At 38.2% G+C, this 23,236-nt stretch overlaps 1 protein-coding gene across 1 annotated transcript in view; it reads left to right on the forward strand.

Annotated features, from left to right (window-relative positions):
* Nucleotides 1-23,236, forward strand: part of PIK3C2G (phosphatidylinositol-4-phosphate 3-kinase catalytic subunit type 2 gamma) — a 410,590-nt gene that overhangs the window by 376,193 nt on the left and 11,161 nt on the right. Inside the window, exon 31 of the mRNA XM_061124127.1 lies at nt 1,878-1,972. Coding sequence (XP_060980110.1) covers nt 1,878-1,972 — 95 coding nt within the window. The remainder of the gene's footprint in view (nt 1-1,877; nt 1,973-23,236) is intronic.

Here is a 23,236-nt window from a genome sequence, read left to right on the forward strand (position 1 = left end):
CATTCCAGGAGTTGGTAATAGACAAGGAAGCCTGGCGTGCTGCAGTCCATGGGGTCGCAGAGTCGGACATGACTGAGCAACTGAACTGAACTGATCCTCTTGTCAATTCAAGTAACAGTTGTATGGCTATCATTTAGACACTCATCCATAAATTTATGCTAATCCCCTATCTTTGAATTAATGCTCCTCTAATTCAACACATTAAGTTTCTAATTAATGTGTCTAATAATCCTTTCACTCTTCAATTCAAAAATAATGTTCACTGTTCATCAGAAAGTATCAGATTTTTTAGCGTCCTCATACCAAAAGTTCAGCTACATTTTTAAATTATGAAATGCAGTTTACCCAGGTAATACCGTCAGAATTACCTCATAGTATCTCAGACTGACAGTGTCATTCAATCACTGTAATCAAGATATTTTAAAGAAGAATTATTTATCTACATAATTGTCATTTTAGTTGTGAGAAACACTCGATGTCAATTTTAATTATTTCAATGCCAATAATCCACATTAACATGAAAATTATTAATAATTAATATTACCTGTTTATAATGTGTAAGCGATTCTAATAAACATGTAAAGGGCTTTGGGAGAGGAAACATACCACATTTAATATTTAATATTCAAATGTTAGGGCTAGAGAGCTATTAAGTGTCAGAAAACAACCTAGACCCCAATGAGCCCACAACAAGACACTGCCAAATTTCTTATTATTAATAAATTTCTTCTCTCTGAATTCCCTCAGAGAACATACAACCAGCGATTACCAAGAGAAATGTTAGAAAACTGTGAATTATGTTTAATCCTTTGGCTATAAACTGGAAACTTTTAATTAAAAAAGTGAAGCCTTCATTTTAATGTTGGAATGCTATTATATAAGTTGAAAAGAAAATTGAGGTTTACTTTTGTCATTAAATAGACGTTTAGTGCAACATTATGGAGCAAGCACTGATTTACATATCCTTTGGGGAAAGAGGGAAAAAAGGAAGCCTTAAGGGAGATTGTAATCCACTAAGCAAATTGAGACAGGTAAAGGAATAATTAAGATATAAATAATAAGTGATTACGGCTGTGCTAGTGAAGTTCAGAGGGAGGTGACCACAGAAACTATTTTGCATTTTAATTTGGCTTTGTAGAAAGGTAAAAATTCAACAGCCAGAAATAGTAGAAAGAGATCATTTCAAATAAAGGGAATAATATGAGTGATGTCTGGAACGAAATAGCAGAGGATGTCTGTAGAACTGAGCATATGGACTGCAGTATAAAATAATATTAATGGGAAATAAAACAAACATGGATTCAACAAGAAGCAATAACATGAAGCCAAGAAATTCAGATGTTTTTTCATAAGCAATGGAAAGCTATGAACAGTGCTTTGATTGAAAGAGTAATTTTATAAAAGTTGCCCTAGGAAGATTATACTGGTAATTGTGTACAATATGGGTTACATTGGGTTCTGGGGATGGGGAAAAGAGTGTTCTAGCAATTTAAGCAAAAGATCCTTATGCATCTAAACTAGGTGCTGTGGAACTGGAAAGGAAGAGATGAGGTAAATATATGGAGAATATTTTAGTTTTAGTCTTTGAATGTTCAGTGTATTATGTGGTCATGCTCAGTCATGTCCAACTCTTTGCAACCCCATGGACTGTAGACTGCCAGGCTCCTTTGTACATGAGATTTCCCAGGCAAGAATACTGGAGTGGGTTCCCATTTCCTCTTCCAGGGGATCTCCCCCAACTCCACACCGCCCCAGGGATCAAACCCACGTCTCCTGCGTAAGCAGGCAGATTCATCACCACTGAGCCACCTGGGAAGCCCCCATCACATGATCAGCCACTTCCAATTTAACTCACTGAAATTCTACTGTTTCATCAGGTGAGAAGTTTGCTGACAAGAAGCCTAAAGTGCAGTTAGTCATATCCTACGAAGACACGAAGCTGACCATACTTGTGAAGCACATGAAAAACATCGTGAGTTTCTCTTACCTAATAAGAAACACGTAAACCTACATTTAGAAATAACTTTCTTCCTTTAAGCGATTAATGTCAACACTTGTGAGAGGAATGGGGCCAGCCACCAGTATCAGTGAAGAACAAAGAGCCAATTACAGTATTCAGTATGTTCAGTGTACAGTATAATGGTGATCCTTGGTGGAAAGGCTATAACATATTTCACAGGTAAAGTCCTAGAATGAAAGTCAGACTTTATTCTCAGTGACGTGTCAGAACAAGTCAATTCCGGCATAGCTAGTGTATTGAGAACCAAAAGAAAAGAAAAAAAAGCTACGTCCCAACAGTTTACATCTGTCTCATCAAGCTAAGCTTTGTGGAAGGCTGACTCATCCCTTTGAATAGTGCCAACACCTTCTCTGTGAAGCCAAAGAAGTAATTTTCTCACAGATTCTCATTCAGTACTTTGAACACTTTTCATATTCTGATTTAATTGCTCAAAGATATTTTTCTAAAAAAAAAAAAAAAAAGATATTTTTATTCCCTCAAAAAGTAATAATTTTTCCATAACAGGAACCCCCCATCTTTGCATCCCCAGAACCAAGAATGTTAGTTAGCCTCTAAGGAAAACCAGAAACTGCTCTATTATACCCCGTTACTCCCTGAAGATGGGTCAAGTCAGAGAGACCAGGATGGCAACTGGACCATGTCATTAAGAGAGGGAGCTTTCTGTGCCACAGTTAGTTTAGTCTCCCAGTTGTGCCCGACTCTGCAACCCTATGGACTGCAGCATGCCAGGCTCCCCTGTCCATCACCAACTCCTGAAGCATACTCAAACTCATGTCCATTCAATCGGTGATGCCATCCAACCATCTCATCCTCTGTCGTCCCCTTCTCCTCCTGCCTTCAATCTTTCCCAGCACCACAGTCTTTTTCAGTGAGTCAGTTCTTCGCATCAGGTGGCCAAAGGATTGGAGATTTAGCATCAGTCCTTCCAATGAATATTCAGGACTGACTTCCTTTAGGATTGACTGGTTGGATCTCCTTGCAGTTCAAGGGACTCTCAAGAGCCTTCTCCAAACCACAGTTCAAAAGCATCAATTCTTCTGCGCTCAGCTTTCTTTATCATCCAACTCTCACATCCATACATGACTACTGGAAAAACCATAGATTTGTCTAGATGGACGTTTGATGGCAAAGTAATGTCTCTGCTTTTTAATATGCTATCTAGGTTTGTGATAGCTTTTCTTCCAAGGAGCAAGCACCTTTTTTTCATGGCTGCAGTCAGCAACTGCAGTGATTTTGGAGCCCAAAGAAATAGTTTCTCAATGTTTCCATTGTTTCACCATCTATTTGCCATGGAGTGATGGGACTGGATGTCATGATCTTAGTTTTCTGAATGTTGAGCTTTAAGTCAACTTTTTCACTCTCCTCTTTCACTTTCATCAAGAGGCTATTTAGTTCCTCTTCACTTTCTGCCATAAGGGTGGTGTCATCTGCATATCTGAGGTTATTGATATTTCTCCCTGCAATCTTGATTCCAGCTTGTGCTTCATCCCAGCCTGGCATTTCTCATGATGTACTCTGCATATAAGTTAAATAAGCAGGGTGACAATATACAGCCTTGACGTACTCCTTTCCCAATTTGGAACCAGTCCATTGTTTCATGTCCGGTTCTAACTGTTGCTTCTTGACCTGCCTACAGGTTTCTCAGGAGGCAGGTCAGGTGGTCTGGTATTCCCATCTCTTGAAGAATTTTCCACAGTTTGTTGTGATCCACACGGTCAAAAGCTTTAGCATAGTCAATGAAGCAGAAGTAGATGTTTTTTCTGGAACTCTCTTGCTTTTTCTGTGATCCAACAGATGTTGATAATTTGATCTCTGGTTCCTCTGACTTTTCTAAATCCAGTTTGAATATCTGAGTCACCTTTAATTGATTAAAGGTCTGAATCTGGATGCAGTAAGTGTCAAGGGTAACACTCAGCCTCACTAGCTTCTCTGGTCTTCCACTAACCTAGCAAAACGGGTCTTCCACATGACAAAACTCCCCAGAGAATCCACTGACGTGGCAAAAGTCAGAAGCACTACTTTGGCTCTCTCCTTTGTGTATATAAATCTCTAAGGATGCACTTGGAAGGACTTAAAGGAGCAAACTCTTCTCAACATGATGTGCATCTGGAACACACTAGCACTTGATAAATATTTGTTCACTGAAAAATATTTGGCATAATTTTCAGGGAATACTTGCTTTATAAATTGAGTATTAGCCAGACATCCAAAGATGCTTGTCTGTAAATCTGTGTTGTTTGCAATCAGCAATTTTTATAAGAATTGGGCAAATATTATTAAATGTGCTTTGTAGAACTTTTACTTATTAACAGTAATTATTTTCAATTGCTTTAGTAAGTTAATCGGCTTAACTGAGAATAGCAGTTGTTTAAGACAGTCTTAGGCTAGGAAATGAAGATTAAGTTAGATATTATTTATAGTGATATGTGTGTTCATGGACTTTAAGAATCTATATAAATACACATGATAAAGTGTACTTAAGAAATAGTGTTAACAGAATTTATATATGTGTATGACATATAATGGGCAATTGAAAACAGTCCTCTTGGAAACTATACATATATTTCAGTAATGTCATTGCTGAAGACATCTTAGAACATGCCTGTCGACATTGCTTTTAGATCTGCAGATAAACCACACAATAAACTTGTTGATATTCTTCAACAGTCATGCCTAATGTTTGATCAAAAACAGTATTAACCAACCTGATCACCCATTTTATTCATCAGCTAAATCCCCAAATTACTTTTGACAGTTTTCAAAAATGCATTTTACACTCCAATGAAGTTGTACTACCAATAAGTATATTCAAAATGAGTGTGATGAAAGCATAAAGGAGGGGAGTGAGTAAGAGTAAGAGTTTAAGATTTGGATCAAGTTATGAGTAAGGAAAATGAGAAAGTGAATCCTTTAAAAATCTGAAAACTGCTTGGAATTCCCCGGTGGCTCAGACAGTAAATAATCTGCCTGCAACACAGGAGACGGGGGTTCAATCCCTAGGTGGGGAAGATCCCCTGGAAGGAAATGGCTACCCACTCCAGTACTCTTGCCTGGAGAATTCCATGGACAGAGGAGGCTGGCAGGCTACAGTTCATGGGGTCACAAAGAGTCAGACACAACTGAGTGACTAACATGTTAAGGTCGCTAGGGCCTGTATGTTGCCAATGCCCTTCAAAGGAAAGTTGTTAATAATGAAGTCATGTTTTCTCCTGGTTGTTTTCTGTCCCCTAATGTCTTAACATTGCCCTGGAACTCATCTCTTTCTTTCTTTTAAAAAATATTTTCTTTGCCTCACCTCACAGATGTGGGATCTTAGTTCCCCAACCCAGGTTCAAACCCTTGCCCCTTGCATTGGAAGTACAGAGTCTTAACCACTGGACCACCAGGACAGTCCCTCTTCTCTTTTTATTGCCATGCCTGTAGCTTTAAATACCCTTTACATGTCATTTCCTTCTGTATATATAATACAACTCGAAAGTCTCCCTAAAAAAAAAAAAGAAAGAGAGTCTCCCTAAATTCCAGTTATGTGTACAACTGATTACTCAACAACTCTAGTAGAAATTCAGTAGGCATCACGACTTAACATACATCCAGTCAAACTTCTGATTATTGTCCCCCTAAACCTGCTTCTAAGATCATGGCATCTGGTCCCATCACCTCATGGGAAATAGATGGGGAGACAGTGGAAACAGTGTCAGACTTTATTTTGGGCGGCTCCAAAATCACTGTGGATGGTGACTGCAGCCATGAAATTAAAAGGTGCTTTCCCCTTGGAAGGAAAGTTATGACCAACCCAGATAGCATATTAAAAAGCAGAGATATTACTTTGCCAACAAAGGTCCGTCTGGTCAAGGCTATGGTTTTTCCAGTGGTCATGTATGGATGTGAGAGTTGGACTGTGAAGAAAGCTGAGCGCCGAAAAATTGATGGTTTTGAACTGTGGTGTTGGAGAAGACTCTTGAGAGTCCCTTGGACTGCAAGGAGATCCAACCAGTCCATCCTAAAGGAGATCAGTCCTGGGTGGTCATTGGAAGGACTGATGCTGAAGCTGAAACTCCAGTACTTTGGCCACTTCATGCGAAGAGTTGACTCATTGGAAAAGACCCTGATGCTGGGAGGGATTGGGGGCAGGAAGAGAAGGGGGCCACAGAGGATGAGATGGCTGGATGGCATCACTGACTCGATGGGCATGAGTTTGAGTAAACTCCAGGAGTTGGTGATGGACAGGGAGGCCTGGCGTGCTGTGATTCATGGCATCACAAAGAGTTGGACATGACTAAGCGACTGAACTGAACTGAACTGAACTGAACTGAAACCTGCTTCTTTGGCAGTCTGCCTCACCTCTAAATAACACCTTCATCCTACTAGCTGCTCAGGTTAAAATCTTTAGAGTTCTTTTGACTGCTCTTACAAACTATATCCCAATTTATCAACAAATTCTGTCAGTTTCATCTTGCAAAATAAATCCAGGATCCCACTGTGCTTTACCACCACCACTACCACCATTGGATCAAACTACCATCTCTTCTCACTTGAATTACTACTGTTGCCTCTCAATAGGTCTCCCTAATTTTACCTTTATATCAGGAGCCCCCAAGCTCCAGGATCTAATGCCTGATGATCTGCAGTGGAGCTTATGTAATAATAATAGAAATAAAGGGCACACTAAATGCAATGTTCTTGAATCATTCCAAAACCATCCCCCCACCCGCTAATCCATGGAAAATCTGTCTTCACGAAACCAGACGCTGGTGCCAAAAAGGTTGGGGACGGCTGCTTTATATCTCTTTATATCTCTTTTTCTAACCTAGCATCCAAAATATTCTTTTGAGAATAAAAGTCAGAGCCTATCATTCCTTTCTCATATCCCTCTGGAGAAGGAATCTCATTCTACTTACAATGATAGCCACTTACCACCCTTGACCTCTCCAGCTTCACCTCATGCCTGTTGTAATTAGTCCTTCGTCGTGTTGGACTCTTTTACAGCCCTATGGACGGTAGCCTGCCAGGTTCCTCTGTCCATGGGATTTCCCAGGCAGACTCCCTAAATCACTCCATTTCAGCTGCAATGATTTTCCTCCTATACCTTGAATACTGAATCATGTTTCTGCCCCAGGACATTTGTACCTGCTACTCAGCATACCTGGACTGCTCTTCCCCAGGCCCATGGTTCAAATTCCCCAATGGTTCAATCTCACATATCCTAAACAGCTATGTTTTTACTGTCACCTTTCCCCATGAGGTCCTCTCCTACTCGCATATATAAAATTGCAAAACCACCCCTGTTGGTTGGCACTTCCAAACTTCCTTTCTCCACTGCCCTGGATCAGTGCTATAACCCCAGGGGCTAAAGCAGGGTCAAGTATATCAGGTGCTCAATGAATACTTTGTTAAATGAAAGAATGTTAACTTCTAATGTGGACAACTAAGAACTAAGATCTTTATCACCTTACCAAAATTATCATAACAAAGTTCTCATGCTTTGCATTTTTCAAAGTTTCTCTTAAATGACTGCTTTATTTCTTTGACAATCCCTCTCAGTCTTTATCTGAAGACTGAGATAACATTATAATGTAAATGACAGAAAAATCTATCTATAAGTTCTCAACACATTTTCTTTGCTCATTTCAATTTGTAACTAATTGTTATTTATTTTTTAGCCTTCAGTATTTTCACATGCTTGAGTAATCAGACTAAAGAAGTTGTGCTTGATTTTATTTTAACATTAAAATGAATTATTCTGCCTGCAGTTCTGTTATATTTGATAGTAAGCTTGATGAAAAGAATTGTTTATCTTATATTAAATCTTTTCTCTCAGAACTATTTCCCTCCTGTGAATTCACAGGCTAAAACAAAATTGCTAAAATTTTTCCCTTTCAAAGCCACACAATATGATTTATCCTAGTGAACAGAGACTGACAAAATAGTGCAGTTATTTAGAACTGACCAAGATTTTTAAAAATAACAGTTCAGTTTGCATAACTGAGAAACAGAAAAATGATTTAGATTTGAAATATGTCTTTACATCTTTCTAGTGTTTTCCCATGTAGCCCACATTAAAATGCTCTCTTCCACTGACTTCCGCAATCTCTCTTTGCATTGCTGTGTGTCTCCTGGTCTTGTGGATTCCCCTAATTTTGTGTCATTTCTAGACTGTTTTCTTCTACCTGCTCCTGAGCGATCACATTCCGGAAGCCTCTTAAAGTAATCAGAAAGGATTACTAATTAGCATCAGTAATGGCATCAGTAGGGATGCCAAACTCCCTTCTGATATGGAATATGCTCACACTAGGAGAGCCTCCATAGTCTGTAACAGAATAATAAGTGATTTCATATGAAGAGCAAGTAATGACTACGAAAGTGGGATATATCTCAACTGGAGCGCTCTTTAGTCCTTTCATAAGACACAAAATGGCAGAAAATCCTAAGTGCATGAAATCAACAGGAGAGAGAGAAATAGTCAAACACAACAAGAAGAACTAAATACACACATTAAAATTTTATTATATTTTATTTTAAAAAATTCTTACAGTTTTACTATGTATTTGTAGTCTGTGGGGGGGGTGGGGGGGGGCGGTTCTTGTTTTTAAAATCTGCACTCCTGTATGCAACTCCCATGACACTGACTCTGTCAGTATGGGCTGGGATTGCCGCATTTGCCTTTTATAGGCGATTCGTGGATTCCTCTACTCTTCCATTTCTAGACTTGTTTTCTTCTCTCCTGCTCTCAATTCTTTTCAATTCTTTAAAAATCTAGATCTTTAAAAGAAATTTGTCATTGCTCCATCCTAGATTCACTTTATCTAAATGAATGACAATTTCTTGATAAAGGGAAATTTTCTAATAATAATTATTCAAACAATTATATTTGCCTTATATTCCATGAATAAAAATTGTTCTTCCAGAGTTGGCCTATTATGACATCCATTTCCCATTTCAAAGAATAAATAAGATGAAAAGCAATGGACAGTGAAGAGTACCCAGCCCAGATATACATAACTTACTGTGTTTCATGACTTTTTAACCAAAAAATGGACCCTCAAAGATTACTGATTATTACTTAAAGGAACAAACTATATTGTAGTTCAGTTGCTAAGTCCTGTCCAACTCTTTGTGACCTCATGGATGCAGCAGGCCAGGCTTCCCTGTCCTTCACTATCTCCCTGGGTTTGCTCAAATTCACATCTATTGAGTTGATGATGCCATCCAACCATTTCATCTTCTGTTGCCCACTACTTCTCCTGTCCTCAATCTTTCCTGGCATCAAGGTCTTTTCCAATGAGTAAACTCTTCACAACAGGTGGCCAAGGTACTGGAGTTTCAGCTTCACAATCAGTCCTTCCAATGAATATTCAGGGTTGATTTCTTTTAGGATTGACAGGTTGGATCTCCTTGCAGTTCAAGGGACTCTCAAGAGTCTTCAACACCACAGTTCAAAAGCATCAATTCTTCGGGGCTCAGTTTTCTTTATATTCCAACTCTCACATCCATACATGACTACTGGAAAAACCATAGCTTTAACTAGACAAACGTTTGTTGGCAAAGTGATTGTCTCTGCTTTTTAATATGCTGTCTAGGTTGGTCATAGCTTTTCTTCCAAGAAGCAAGTGTCTTTTAATTTCATGGTTGCAGTCACCATCTGCAGTGATCTTAGAGCCCAAGAAAATAAAGTCTCTCACTGTTTCCATTGTTTCCCCATCTATTTGCCATGAAATGATGAGACAAGATGCCATGATCTTCATTTTCTGAATGTTGAATTTTAAGCCAACTTTTTCAGTCTCCTCTTTCACTTTCATCAGAGGCTCTTAAGTTTTTCTTTGCCTTCTGCCAAAAGGGTGGTGTCATCTGCATATCTGAGGTTATTGATATTTCTCCCCATAATCTTGATTCCAGCTTGTGCTTCATTCAGCCTGGCATTTTGCATGATGTACTCTGCATATAAGTTAAATAAGTTGGGTGACAATATACAGCCTTGACATACTCCTTTCCCAATTTGTAATCAGTCTGTTGTTCCATGTCTGGTTCTAACTGTTGCTTCTTGACCTGCATACAGATTTCTCAGGAGACAGGTAAAGTGGTCTGTTATTCCCATCTCTTTCAGAATTTTCCACAGTTTGTTGTGATCCTCACAGTCAGAGGCTTTGGCATAGTCAATAAAGGAAAAGTAGATGTTTTCCTGGTATTCTCTTGCGTTTAAAATGATCCAGTGGATGCTGGAAATTTGATATCTGGTTCCTCTGCCTTTTATAAAACCAGCTTGAACATCCGGAAGTTCATGGTTCACGTACTGTTGAAGCCTGGCTTGGAGATTTTTAAGCATTATTTTCCTAGCATGTGAGATGAGTGCAATTGTGTGGTAGTTTGAGCATTCTTTGGCATTGCCTTTCTTTGGGATTGGAATAAAAACTGACCTTTTCCAGTCCTGTGACCACTGCTCAGTTTTCCAAATTTGCTGGCATGTTGCGTGCAGAACTTCACAGCATCATCTTTTAGTATTTGAAATAGCTCAACTGAATTCCATCACCTCCACTAGCTTTGTTCTTAGTAATGCATACTAAGGCCCACTTGACTTCACACTCCTGGATGTCTGGCTTTAGGTGAGTGATCACACCATCGTGGGTATCTGGGTCATTAAGACCTTTTATGGTACAGTTCTTTTGTGTATTCTTGCCACTTCTTAATATCTTCTGCTTCTGTTAGGTCCAGAACATTTCTGTCCTTTATGGTGCCCATCTTTGCATGAAATGTTCCCTTGGTATCTCTAATTTTCTTGAAGAAATTGCTTTCATTTATTTCTTTGCATTGTTCATGTAAGAAGGCCTTCTTGTCTCTCCTTGCTGTTCTCTGGAACTCTGCATTCAGTTGGGCATATCTTTCCCTTTATCCCTTGCTTTTCACTTCTCTTTTCTCAGCTATTTGTAAAGCCTCCTTGGGCAATCATTTTGCCTTTTTGTATCACGTTTTTTGGGGATGGTTTTGGTCACTGCCTCCTGTATAATGTCATGAACCTCTGTCCAAAGTTCTTCGGGCACCCTGTCTACCAAATCTAATTCCTTGAATCTATTCGTCATCTTCATGTAGAATCACAAGGAATTTAATTAAGGTCATACCTGAATGGCCAAGTAGTTTTCCCTACTTTCTTCAATTTAAGCCTAAATTTTGCAATACAGAGCTGATGATCTGAGCCACAGTCAGCTTCAGGGCTTGTATTTGCTGACTGTATAGAACCTCTCCATCTTTGGCTGCAAGGAATATAATCAATCTGATTTCAGTATTGACCATTTGTAGAGTTGTCTATTGTGTTGTTGGAAAAGGGTGTTTGCTGTGACCAGTGTATTCTCTTTACAGAACTGTTAGCCTTTGCCCTGCTTCATTTTGTACTCCAAAGCCAAACTTGCTTATAACTCCAGGTATCTCTTGACTTTCACATTCCAATGCCCCATGATTAAAAGGACATCTTTTTTGGGTGTTACTTCTAGAAGGCCTTTTAGGTCTTCATAGAACTGTTCAACTTCAGCTTTTTCAGCATCAGTGGTTGGATCATAGACTTGGACTACTGTGATTTTGAATGGTTTGCCTTGGAAATGAACTGAGATCATTCTGTGGTTTTTGGGATTGCACCCAAGTACTGCATTTTGGGCTCTTTTGTTGACCCTGAGGGCTACTCCATTTCTTCTAAGGAATTCTTACCCACAGTAGCAGATATAAGGGTCATCTGAATTAAATTCACCCATTCCCTTCCCTTCAAGTTCACTGATTCCTAGGATGTTAATATTCACTCTTGCCATCTCCCACTTGACCATATCCAATTTACCTTGATTCATGGACCTAACATTCCACGTTTCTATGCAATATGGTTCTTAACATCATTGGACTTTACTGTCACCACCAGATACATCTACAATTGGGCCTCGTTTCTGCTTTGGCTCAGCCTTCATTCCTTCTAGAGCTATTAGTAATTTCCCTCTGTTCCTCCCCAGTAGCATATTGGACACCTTCCACCATGGGGGCCTCAATTTTCAGTCTCACATCTTTTTGCCTTTTCATACTGTTCATAGGGTTCTCATGGCAAGAATATTAGAGTGACTTGCCATTTCTTCCTCCAGTGGACCACATTTTGTCAGAATTCTTCTCTATGACCTGTCCATCTTGGGTGGCGCTGCATGGCATGGCTTATAGCTTCAATGAGTCACACAAGCCCCTTCACCACGACAAGGCTGTGATCCACGAAAGGGACTGTGAGGGGCAGTAGTGGGGGACGGTGGCTAACATTGTACTCAGTGGTAAAAATCTTAGAGCTTTTCCTCAAAAATCAAGAGTAAGACAAGTATACCCACTCTCACCACTCTTATTCAGTTAGGTAAGAAAAAGAAATTAAAGGCATCCAAATTGGAAAGGAAGTTGTAAAAATGTCCCTGTTTATAGATGACATGATATTACATATAGAAAATCCTGACCACGTCTCAGTCATTAGAATTAATAAATGAATTCAGTACAATTGCAGGATAAGAAATCACTGAATTTCCCTCACTATCCAAAAATAGGGCATTCCTATGAAATCTTTAGTAAGCCAAAATGGCGAAAATGAAAAAGCAATTACTTTAGGCTGCATCTTGCTAACAAATTCACAGAGTAAATCAAAATAAAGCGCACCCATGCTCACAGACAGGTCAGAGCTATGGCAGCTTGACACTGAAGTGCTGAGTGTAGTTCTTGGGGAATGAGCTTGGCAGCACCAGCCTCACTGTTCAGGGTTCACGCTACCGTGAGCAATGAGAGCACTGCTATTAACAGTTTGTTGCCCCCAAAAAAGACTGAATGCTGTCTTCACTTTTCACCTTTCCTTGAAAAGCGAAAATTATCTGGATTTTGTTCAGTTAGCAAAAACAGGTGATAATGGAGGTTTTTCCTAAAATCAAAATGGCATGAAGCAAACTTCCAAAAAGCAGAAAATACACACACACACATATATATAAATCACCTGATTATAGTAATAATGAACAATCAGAAAGAGAAATTAAGATAACAATCCCAAGTATAACTGCATTTAAAAGAATTAAATACCTAGGAATAAATTTAACCGATGAGGTGAAAGACCTGTACACAGAAAAGTCATAAGATACCAAAATAAATTTGAAGAATTAAAAGTAAATGGAAAATATTCCATACTCATGAATTGGAAGAATTAACATTAAATGTCCATGCTAAAAAGTGGTCTACAGATTCAATCAATATTGAATAAGTTTTCTATCAATATCCCAATGGCCTTTCCATAGAAACAGAAGAAACAATCTTAAAATTTGTATGGAACCACAAAAGACCCCTAATAGTCGAAACAGTCTTGAGAAAGAACAAATTGATGGCAAATGAGCCTAAAACATACAATAGGGGAAAACAGTATCTTTAATAAATGGTGCTTGGAAAACTGGACAGCTATATGCTTAAAAAAAAAAAAATAGGAACTGGGTCACCATCTTATACTGTTGTTGTTATTTAGTCGCTAAGTTGTGTCTGTCTCTTTTGCCACCCCATGGGCCGTAGCCTGCCAGACTCCTCTGTGCAGGCAAGAATAGTGGAGTGGATTGCCATTTCCTTCTCCAGGAAATCTTCCCAACCCAGGGATCGAACCTGAGTCTCCTCTGATGGCAGGTGGATTCCTTATCTCAGCCACCAGGGCAGCCCATCTTATACCATACACAAATATTAAGTCAAAATGGATTAAGGACTTGAATGTAAGACTTGAAACCATAAAACACCTGGGAGGGGGGGGACACTGGCAAAAGGCTCCCTGACATTGATCTTACTGATGATTTTTGGAATTGAAACCAAAAATAAAGGCAACAAAAGGAAAAATAAACAAGTGGGACTATATCAATCCACAAAGTTTCTTCACAGCAAAGAAAACCATCAACAAAATGAAAAGGCAGCTTACTGAATGGGAGTAAGATATATGATTAACAGATATCTAGTAAAAGACTAATATCTAAAATATACAGAGACCTCATATAATTCAGCAAGAAAACCAAACAAGCAAATTGAAAACTGGACAGATAATCTGAAAAGACATTTTCCCAAAGAAAACATACTTGTTTTGTTTGGCCAAAGATGGCCAATAGATATTTGAAAAGGTATTCCACATCACTAATCATCAGGAAAATACTAATCAAAACCATGGTGAGATAGCACTTCACAAATAGAATGGCTATTATCCAAAAAAAAAAAGACCAAGTTTCCTGAAGAAATTGAAACTAGAACTACCATGTGATCTAGCAATTTTACTTCTGAATATTTATTCAAAGAAAATGAAAATGCTAATTCAAAATGATAGGTGTACCTCTGTGTTTACTGTAGCATTATTGGCTGTAGACAAGATGTGAAGGCAACCTGAGTGTCCATCAATGGATGAATGAATAAAGAAAGTATATAGTCATACAATGGAATATTATTCATCCATGAAAAGAATAAAATCTTGTCTTTGGTGACATCATGGATGGACTTTAAGGGCACCGTGCTTAGCAAAACAAGTCAGGCAGAGAAAGACAAACACCACCAGATTTCATTTGTATGTGGAATCTAGACAAAATGAAACCAAACTTATAGATACAGAGAACAGACTGGTGACTGCCAGAGGTCAGGGAAGGGGTGAAATGGATAAAGGGAATCAAAAAGTATAATCCACCAGTTATAAAATACATAAACCATTGAGGAAACAGCGTACAGCATGCTGACTGTAGCTAATAATACCGTATTGTGTATTTGAAAGTTGGGGAGAATAGATTTTAAAAGTTCTTGCCATCATAAGAAAAAATTTAACCCTGTATGGTCAGGGGTGTAAACTAGACATCATAATCAAATCATTATGTTGTACCCTAAAATTAATATAATGTTATATTGATATTGTTCTGTTAATGGTCTATTAATTATAAGCTTCATTTTGAAAGTACCAGTATAAATTTAAGGACTTAAATATAAAACATCTAAAATTAAAAATCTTGCACTCAAGAGAAGAATGGAGAAGATGGGAGAGTCAGTGAACCGGAAGACAGATCAAGGGAAATTATCTAATTTAAATAACAAGGAGAAAAAAGATTAGAAAAAGAAGAATAGAATTTTAGAGGTCTGTGGGAAAATACTCAAAGATCTAACATTAGGTCACATTTGTTTCTGAACTCCAAAGACAGAAGTAAGAGTTTGAGGCAAAAAAATATTTGAAGAAATAATTGCCAAAAACTTAAAAAGTTTAGTGAAAGGCATACATTTATAAATTTAAGTACCTTATTGAGTACCAAAAAGAAAAGCTCAAACAAAGGCATGCATTTATATATTATTCTCAAACTGCTAAAAACCAAAGACAGTGGAAAAAAAATTGTGAAAGAGCTAGAGAAAAAGAACACTTGGCATGTAGAAGAAGAATGAAACAATGTAGGCAAGAAATAACCAAAGCTAAAAGACAGGGGAACATGTAAAAGAATTGGAAAATAAAAAGGAATGTCAATTTAGAATTCTGCAGATGGCATATGCCCTTCAGCAACAAAAGAAAAATATCTATTCCAATGAAGGAAAGCAAAAAGAATTTCACACCCTGGATTTGCAGAATGAGTTTTCCAGGCCCAAAAGAAGAACTTGACATTCAGTCTATTGTTTTTAACTTTCTTTCATATAATTCATCATTCCAACCCCTCATAACTCAGTCCTGATGATCTGATCTAGCGTATTGGCCATAATACTCAGATTATTGACACCTGTACATCATGTATCTCTATCTTTATTCAAATCATGATAAAACTGTTTAGTTGGACATGATCAAGGCAAATATTTGAGGTATATGTGTTTAAAAAAACTGTTACATTTTATCTCTAAATTACTAGTTTCTGCTTTTTATAGTTCATCCTTTTCTCCCATCCTATCAAATATAACATCATAAAGCTAACCTTCCAGTATTTATCTGTTCATCACAATTCCTCAGCAATCACTAACAAAACATAGTCTGTCTCTTACTTGTATTTAGTTTTCTCAGCACTGTGGATAGAAGCTAGGGCTTTGGAAATTGGAAATCATCTACAGTGGTTCAATGCAACTGTAAAAAAAATTTTTTAAATTACCAGTTAACTCAAACAGTTCTTCAGTATTTTCTATTGAGTAGACTGTAAAAAGCAAATGAGATTTAATGGCTTACTTGTAACATGTTATTAAGACTGAGAAATGGAAAAACTTTTCAAGCTTCACAAAATACTTCAGTGAAAGTCTGGAGCCCTAGTTAGAATTCTGAACTTTTAGAAGCAATTCAATCCATATGTACTGAGTCAGAAAAGAATTTCTATCTACTAGACTGTGACTTCTGTCTGGTTGCTAACTATATTAAGTAGAGGATTAATATATATATATAATATTATATATATTAAATATATGATATATATATATGATACAAGATGATCATGCCAATGAGTTTGTTATAGCCTTGGAGGCAGAAACTATTCTGATCACTTTTCTGTGTCCTCTCTCAGAACATCCAAAGTGCTAGACATATGGTAGCTTGATTTTTTAAAAAAATTATTGGAAATCACCTATTGATGATAAGTTCCTTTAAAAGCTTAAATTGATATGATATGAAGCAGAAGACCATCCTAATTGAATTCACAAAGACCTGAAATCATCCCATCTTATACAAATTAACACAAAGACTGGAAAAGCCATTCCACCATTTCTTTGAGGCAAACAGCAAACCATACATCACAAGCATTTTTATTGTACTCCTGTACTTTTAATGTACATTGTCATTTTATAAAAACACCCTCTTCATGATGGCCAGCCTGAGTTTCAAAATTGTCATTTGGCAGGCACATAAATGAGGGAAGTGCTTTTTTATTACATTGTTTTGTTTCTGCCATAGACCTCAGGTTTTGATAGTCCTATCTTGTTTTAATCATCATCAGTTGATTTCTACTAATGCCTATATTACCCTATGATTGGAAACATTTAAGTTAAAAAAAAAAAACTTGGTGGAAAATTCTCATAAATTATTCATCAAAAAGATAATAACCTATTAAATACAATTAAACTTTGAATTAATCTACAGACATTTCCAAAGTGTCTGATATTTTTAAACCATGTACCTTCATCACATAACTAAGAAAATTTGATCTAGAAGTGCTCTTAATTTGAATCTGTCAGTTTTCTTTACATTCTTTTTAGAGAGACCTTACAGGGTAGTAGATAAAGCATAGGCTTTACACTGAAACCTCTTGAATAAAATAAAAACAATACTAGCTCAAGGATTATTTTAAGAGAGTGCTTTAAATAAATTAAACATTCACTATGTGGTAGCTCTTATTATTATTACTGTGTATGAAAGATAAACGTCTTTTTCATACACTCATATGAAGAGTTGCTGGCATACCCTACAATGTGAAGATGGTTTTATTTACTTTACAAACAGTTTATATTTTGTTTTCTTTTTATACCAACATACTAATGCTTACTATTTTTTTCAATTTTGATAAATTATATTTTCAAGATACTTTCATCCACTGATCACAAAAAATACAAAAGTAACATTGAAAACTATTTGAAACGCTGTGTGCAACCTAAGGCAAGAAACGAAGACAGAAATTTGGCATGTTTAACTATTAACAGGGCTACCTAGGTGGCACTGGGCTTCCCTGGCGGCTCAGATGGTAAAGAATCCACCTGCAATGTGGGAGACCTGGGTTCAGTCCCTCGGTAGGGAAGATTCCCCTGGAGGAGGGCATGGCAAACCACTCCAGCATTCTTGCCTGGAGAATCCCCGTGAAGAGAGGAGCCTGATGGGCTACAGTCCATGGGGTCACAAAGAGTCAGACACGACCAAAGCAATGTTGCACACTCACACAACTATTAACAACATTATTTAGAAGTCAACATTGTGAATAAGGGCTTCCCTGGTGACTCAGGTAAAGAATCTGCCTGCAATGTAGGAGACCTGGGTTCACTCCCCGGGTTGGGAAGATTCCCTGGAGAAGGGCATGGCAACCCACTCCAGTATTCTTGCCTGGAGAATCCCGTGGACAGAGGAGCCCGGCAGGCTTCTGTCCATGGGGTTGCAAAGAGTCGGGCATGACTGAGCGACTAAACACACATTGTGAATAAAGATTTACTAATATATATGTTTTTATATATATATATATATATATATATTCTAATTTAAAATAACCAAGCTAAGAATCCCCTATATTTCACTTTTCAGTTGAGAAGGAAGGGTCTTCCACCAGTGAAAGCTAAGAATATCCTAAGACTTTTGTTTCTTATCTTTTCAACTAGAGGAGCCTCTTTTTAGATAAGCAAAAATGTTTTTGATTTCTCAGATGCCATTGAAATCCTTTTGCTATCTGATATATCTAAAAAATACAAAAAATGTTTAAAACTACTATAAATGCAGCCGTGCTTTTAAATAATAAAATTGTGTTAACAAAAGCACCTACATATGTTTGAAAAAATAGTAAATACGTGTGAGACACATTTCTTTCCTCTGCAGGGAGTGCTTGCTGTTAATGTGGGGCCATCCCCCTGCCCCTACACAAAGTCCCCCATAAGGCACTCCTTCAATTAAACTGAATGTACCTCTTCCTGTTTCTTCCATGTACTCCACACAGCAGGACATGGAGAGGAAAATTTATTGGTGGTTGCGAGAGGGCACAGGAATGTAGTGCAAAAATATGACTTTAGTTCACACTCCGCCATCTATTAGGCCCCCAAGAAATTGTTGGATAATCATTAGCTCCTAGAAGCAGACTTAAATAACCTGCTGTGCTTATTGTCAAGGAGATTTTTAATGAGTTAGTGAAGTCCGGAGGGTTGAGAGGACTATCACGGAAGCGTAAACAAGGTCTCAGGAAAAGGACAGCAATTAGAGATCAAGTCTCTGAGAAGAATGGTGACCAAGGATTCATTCTGAGACAGAGTGCAAGTAGTTATGTTACAAATACAGTCTAGCTCCAGCTGGAGCAAAAACAGGAGTAAGAAAGGGTCATAAGGATCTAACTGTCTAACAGGATCTGAGAGATGAGATGAGATAAAGTCAAAGGTTTTGAAGTGAAGCATTAAGATACTGTTCAGATGGTAGAGAATCTGCCTGCAATATGGGAGACCTGGGTTCCATCCCTGGGTCAGGATGTAGCTGACTGAGTAGCTACATTAAGATACTGAACATAACAGACTTTAACAGATATATTCCTGATGCTGTGGTGTGCATGAAAAGATCAGTTCTAGCAGAGAAATCCCTTCAGATAGCTCTGCGTTCAGGGTAAACCCCTAGGACAGACCTTGGAAGCAGACCCCAAGATACATTTACTTTACCCTGCAGTCGACGTTTTCTCTCATTTTTTAATTGGGATATAGTTTCTTTACAGTGTTGTGTTAGTTTTTGCTGAACAACCAAGTGAATCAGCTATGTTGTTCAGTCGCTCAGTCACGTCCAATTCTTTGCGACCCCATGGACTATATATAGCCCATGGAATCCTCCAGGCCAGAATACTGGAGCGGGTAGCCTTCCCCTGCTCCAGGAGATCGTCCCAATCCAGGGATGGAGCCCAGGTCTCCCACATTGCAGGTGAATTCTTTACCAGCTGAGCCACAAAGGAAGCCAAAAATACTGGAGTGAGTGGCCTATCCCTTCTCCAGCAGATCTTCCCTATCCAGGAATCAAACCAGGGTCTCCTGCATTCTAGGCGTATTCATTAAGGGGAAAAAAGGATTCTCTTAAAGACTTGAGAAATCCATGTCTGCATTTACAGCTCCTAAGGACAGACTAACTGTGCTGCTCAGATCCAATGCATCTCTGACTTAAATTGTTCTATTATTCTGAAAACAATAAGATATTCAAGGATCTTGTCAAAGACACTAATTGGAAACAGAAGCCCAAACCCTTAATTAGTAAATGCCTGGTGAAAGCTGGTGTACAAAATACTTTTTCTGTTCCGTGATTGGGAGCTTATCCCTCAGTGGGGAATCCTTGAAACGTTCTGAGAAGCAAAGTGACACAGTCAAAACAGTTTCCAGGAAGGTTAAATACAACAGTGATAAACAGAATAAATGAGGGAATGAAGTGGGAAGACCGGGACACAAAAAAGTAATTAAAATCTAATGGTAAGTTAGGGAATAAAGATCTATGGTGGCAGATGAACTAAGGCAAAAGGGGAGGATTTTGATCTTGGTACATACCGGGATTTGAAAATCAGTGACAAGGGAGATATTGGAGAAATGAAACTGTATCATTTAATACAATTTCAACAGGCTGAAAAAAAATCAATTTTGGAATAGTGAGGAAAGTGAAGATGGATTTTGTTTAGAGTGTAACTGACTTGTAGAGCTCTTCATAGGTCACTAGACTGGAATCTGAAGGCTTAATTATAGATTCCAATTTGAGAGTCATCAATATCAGTGGTTCTCAACGGGGGTCAGCTTTGCCCCCCCAGGGGTCATTTAACAATGTCTGGGGTCAGCTTTGCTGTCACAACTAGGAGGATGGTATTGCCGCAGCCTGGTAGGTAGAGGTCAGTGATGCTGTTAAAGTGTCCTCAGGGCACACAACAGCCCCCTACAACAAAGACTCACTTGGCCCCAAATGCCAATAGTGCCAATGTTGAGAAATCCTGCTCTCAAATGTCAGAGTACATTAGGGCCATCTAGTCCAATCGGTGCATATCAGTTCAGTTCAGTTCAGTCGTTCAGTCATGCATATAGTGTATTCTTATTCAAATTATAGAAAATAAAAATAGTAGGAAGCATTTATTGGATCTTACTCTATTTCAGGCACTATACTCACATTCAGAGAAGGCAATGGCAACCCACTCCAGTACTCCTGCCTAGAAAATCCCATGGACAGAGGAGCCTGGTAGGCTGCAGTCCATGGGGTCGCTAAGAGTCGGACACGACTGCGCGTCTTCCCTTTCACTTTTCATTTTCATATACTGGAGAAGGAAATGGCAACCCACTCCAGTGTTCTTGCCTGGAGAATCCCAGGGATGGGGGAGCCTGGTGGGCTGCTATCTGTGGGGTTACAGAGTTGGATACAACTGAAGTGACTTAGCAGCAGCAGCAGCATACTCACATTACATGGTTTATTTTATTTAATCTTTTGAATATTTTGAGATCAACACCACCTTTAGCCCCATTTAAGAAGTTAGGAAACCGATCCACAGAGAAGTTATCTACCAAAAGCCACAGTTCAGTTCAGTTCAGTCGCTCAGTCGTGTCCAACTCTTTGAGACCCCATGAATCACAGCATGCCAGGCCTTCCTGTCCATCACCAACTCCCGGAGTCTACCCAAACCCACGTCCATTGAGTTGGTGATGCCATCCAGCCATCTTATCCTCTGTCATCCTCTTCTCCTCCTGCCCCCAATCCTTCCCAGCATTAGGGTCTTTTCCAATGAGTCACATGACTGAGAAATTTGGGGGCCCACACTGCAACCAAAAAGCCTCTCCCAGAACCACAGTTCTAAGATGTCACCACTAAGATGATACATACAGTGATTATAGGTATGGAATGCTCAAGCCCAGTGGTAGAAAAGAGAGACAGTTACACAGGGCAGAAATACTTTACTGCCTTCATTCCTCTCTCTCTCTCTCTTTCACACACACACACACACAAAATCAGCTCTCTTAAATATTAATAGCAATGTTTTTCTGTGTCACAGAAAATTCCATTGTGTCAATGACAAATTTCAGAGCTCCTCCTGGGGATGGTTTTGAGTGGAGCAGGGTATCTTGAGCACCATCCAAAGCAGCAGTTTTGATGATCTTATCATTTTGACATGTGCATGTGTTCAGATATATTTTATCTAATTTGTGAATAATAATAAAGACCCAGATTCTCCTAATGACAAGATTTTTTTACTATGTAAATTAGAACAGAAGTTAGTCCTATAATAATGTATATCATATTTCCTTACTCTCCTTACTTTCCAATATGCTTTTCTAAGTGTCAAAGAATGATATAAAATTCAAGCTAATGACCTTGGGGATGGCACTGGATGTTCATGTGTGAATGTCATTGTCATTCACAGAATTTGTTGAAAACTACTGATTTAGTAGTTAGGATGTATTCACCAAGATAAGCATTTAAACTCCTCAATTGTGACTTTCAAATCATCCACTTTAAATGTAAATTACACAAACATTTCTCATTTTATCAAGCGAGATATGCATAGCTTCTCGTACAATTTTCTCTCCATTTGGTCACAAAGATAGAACCCATTTCTCTGAAGCACAGTTGTTTCCAAACTTTTAAGAGTATACTCTGTCTTCAAATTTATTAAGAAATAAAAATATTCATAAGAAAAAAGGTTGAAAAAGGGAGACATTCTGAAGCCAGTTGGGGAAGTTCAGGGGGGAGGAAGGCTGTTAGGCTAAGCTAGAGAGAGGGGGTCCAGAGAGCTATAGATTTAGCATCATTGATCCACCAATCAGGCCGGAACTCACACAACTTTGGAAGTGCCACAGAAGACAATTTTGAAAGGATCATCCAATATATTTTAGGATAATTTAGATCAGTGCTCCCCAACATTTTTGGCACCAAGGACTGGTTTTGTGGAGGACAATTTTTCCATGGACTGGAGTGGGGGATGGTTTCAGGATGATTCATGCACATTACATTTATTGTCGACTTTATTTCTATTATTATTACATCAGCTGTACCTCAGATCATCAGGCATTAGATCTCAGAGGTTAGGGACCCCTGACTCAGATAATAAAGTTATTATAACTACCTTAAAATCTTGTAAGTAGGTCTAATTGATATTTTAATTAAATTCTATCTGAAAATATGATATTATACAATATACATTTACATGTCATTCAATTCTACATCTTATTTTAGGTGTTAAACTTGAATTTTTTTCTTTTTTTTATTTTCAAGTGGTGTACAGTCCCCTGAGGCACTTGGGTCCTCAGCCAGTGGCTTATAGTCATCTCTTGACCATTTCTGTCAAAAATGCAAATTTCATTTTTACTACAAAAAACTGAAGTAACTCATACTTACTGGAGTTTTAAATGTAGCTCTCTGACACGGGGCTTAATTTAAGATGGACTGTTTTACTCCTTTAAACTGTATTTTGGGATTCCTTTTGAGCTCTGATGTATTTCTTTTGATTGTTCTCTTCTTTTCTGGTAAACAGTGACTGTAATAAATCTTGATCCTGTCTTTGGTCTAGATATTTAGTAGCCGTGTATTTGTTTTCT

Source organism: Dama dama, chromosome 22 (genome assembly GCF_033118175.1).
Source record: "Dama dama isolate Ldn47 chromosome 22, ASM3311817v1, whole genome shotgun sequence".
Classification (NCBI taxonomy): Eukaryota; Metazoa; Chordata; class Mammalia; order Artiodactyla; family Cervidae; genus Dama; species Dama dama.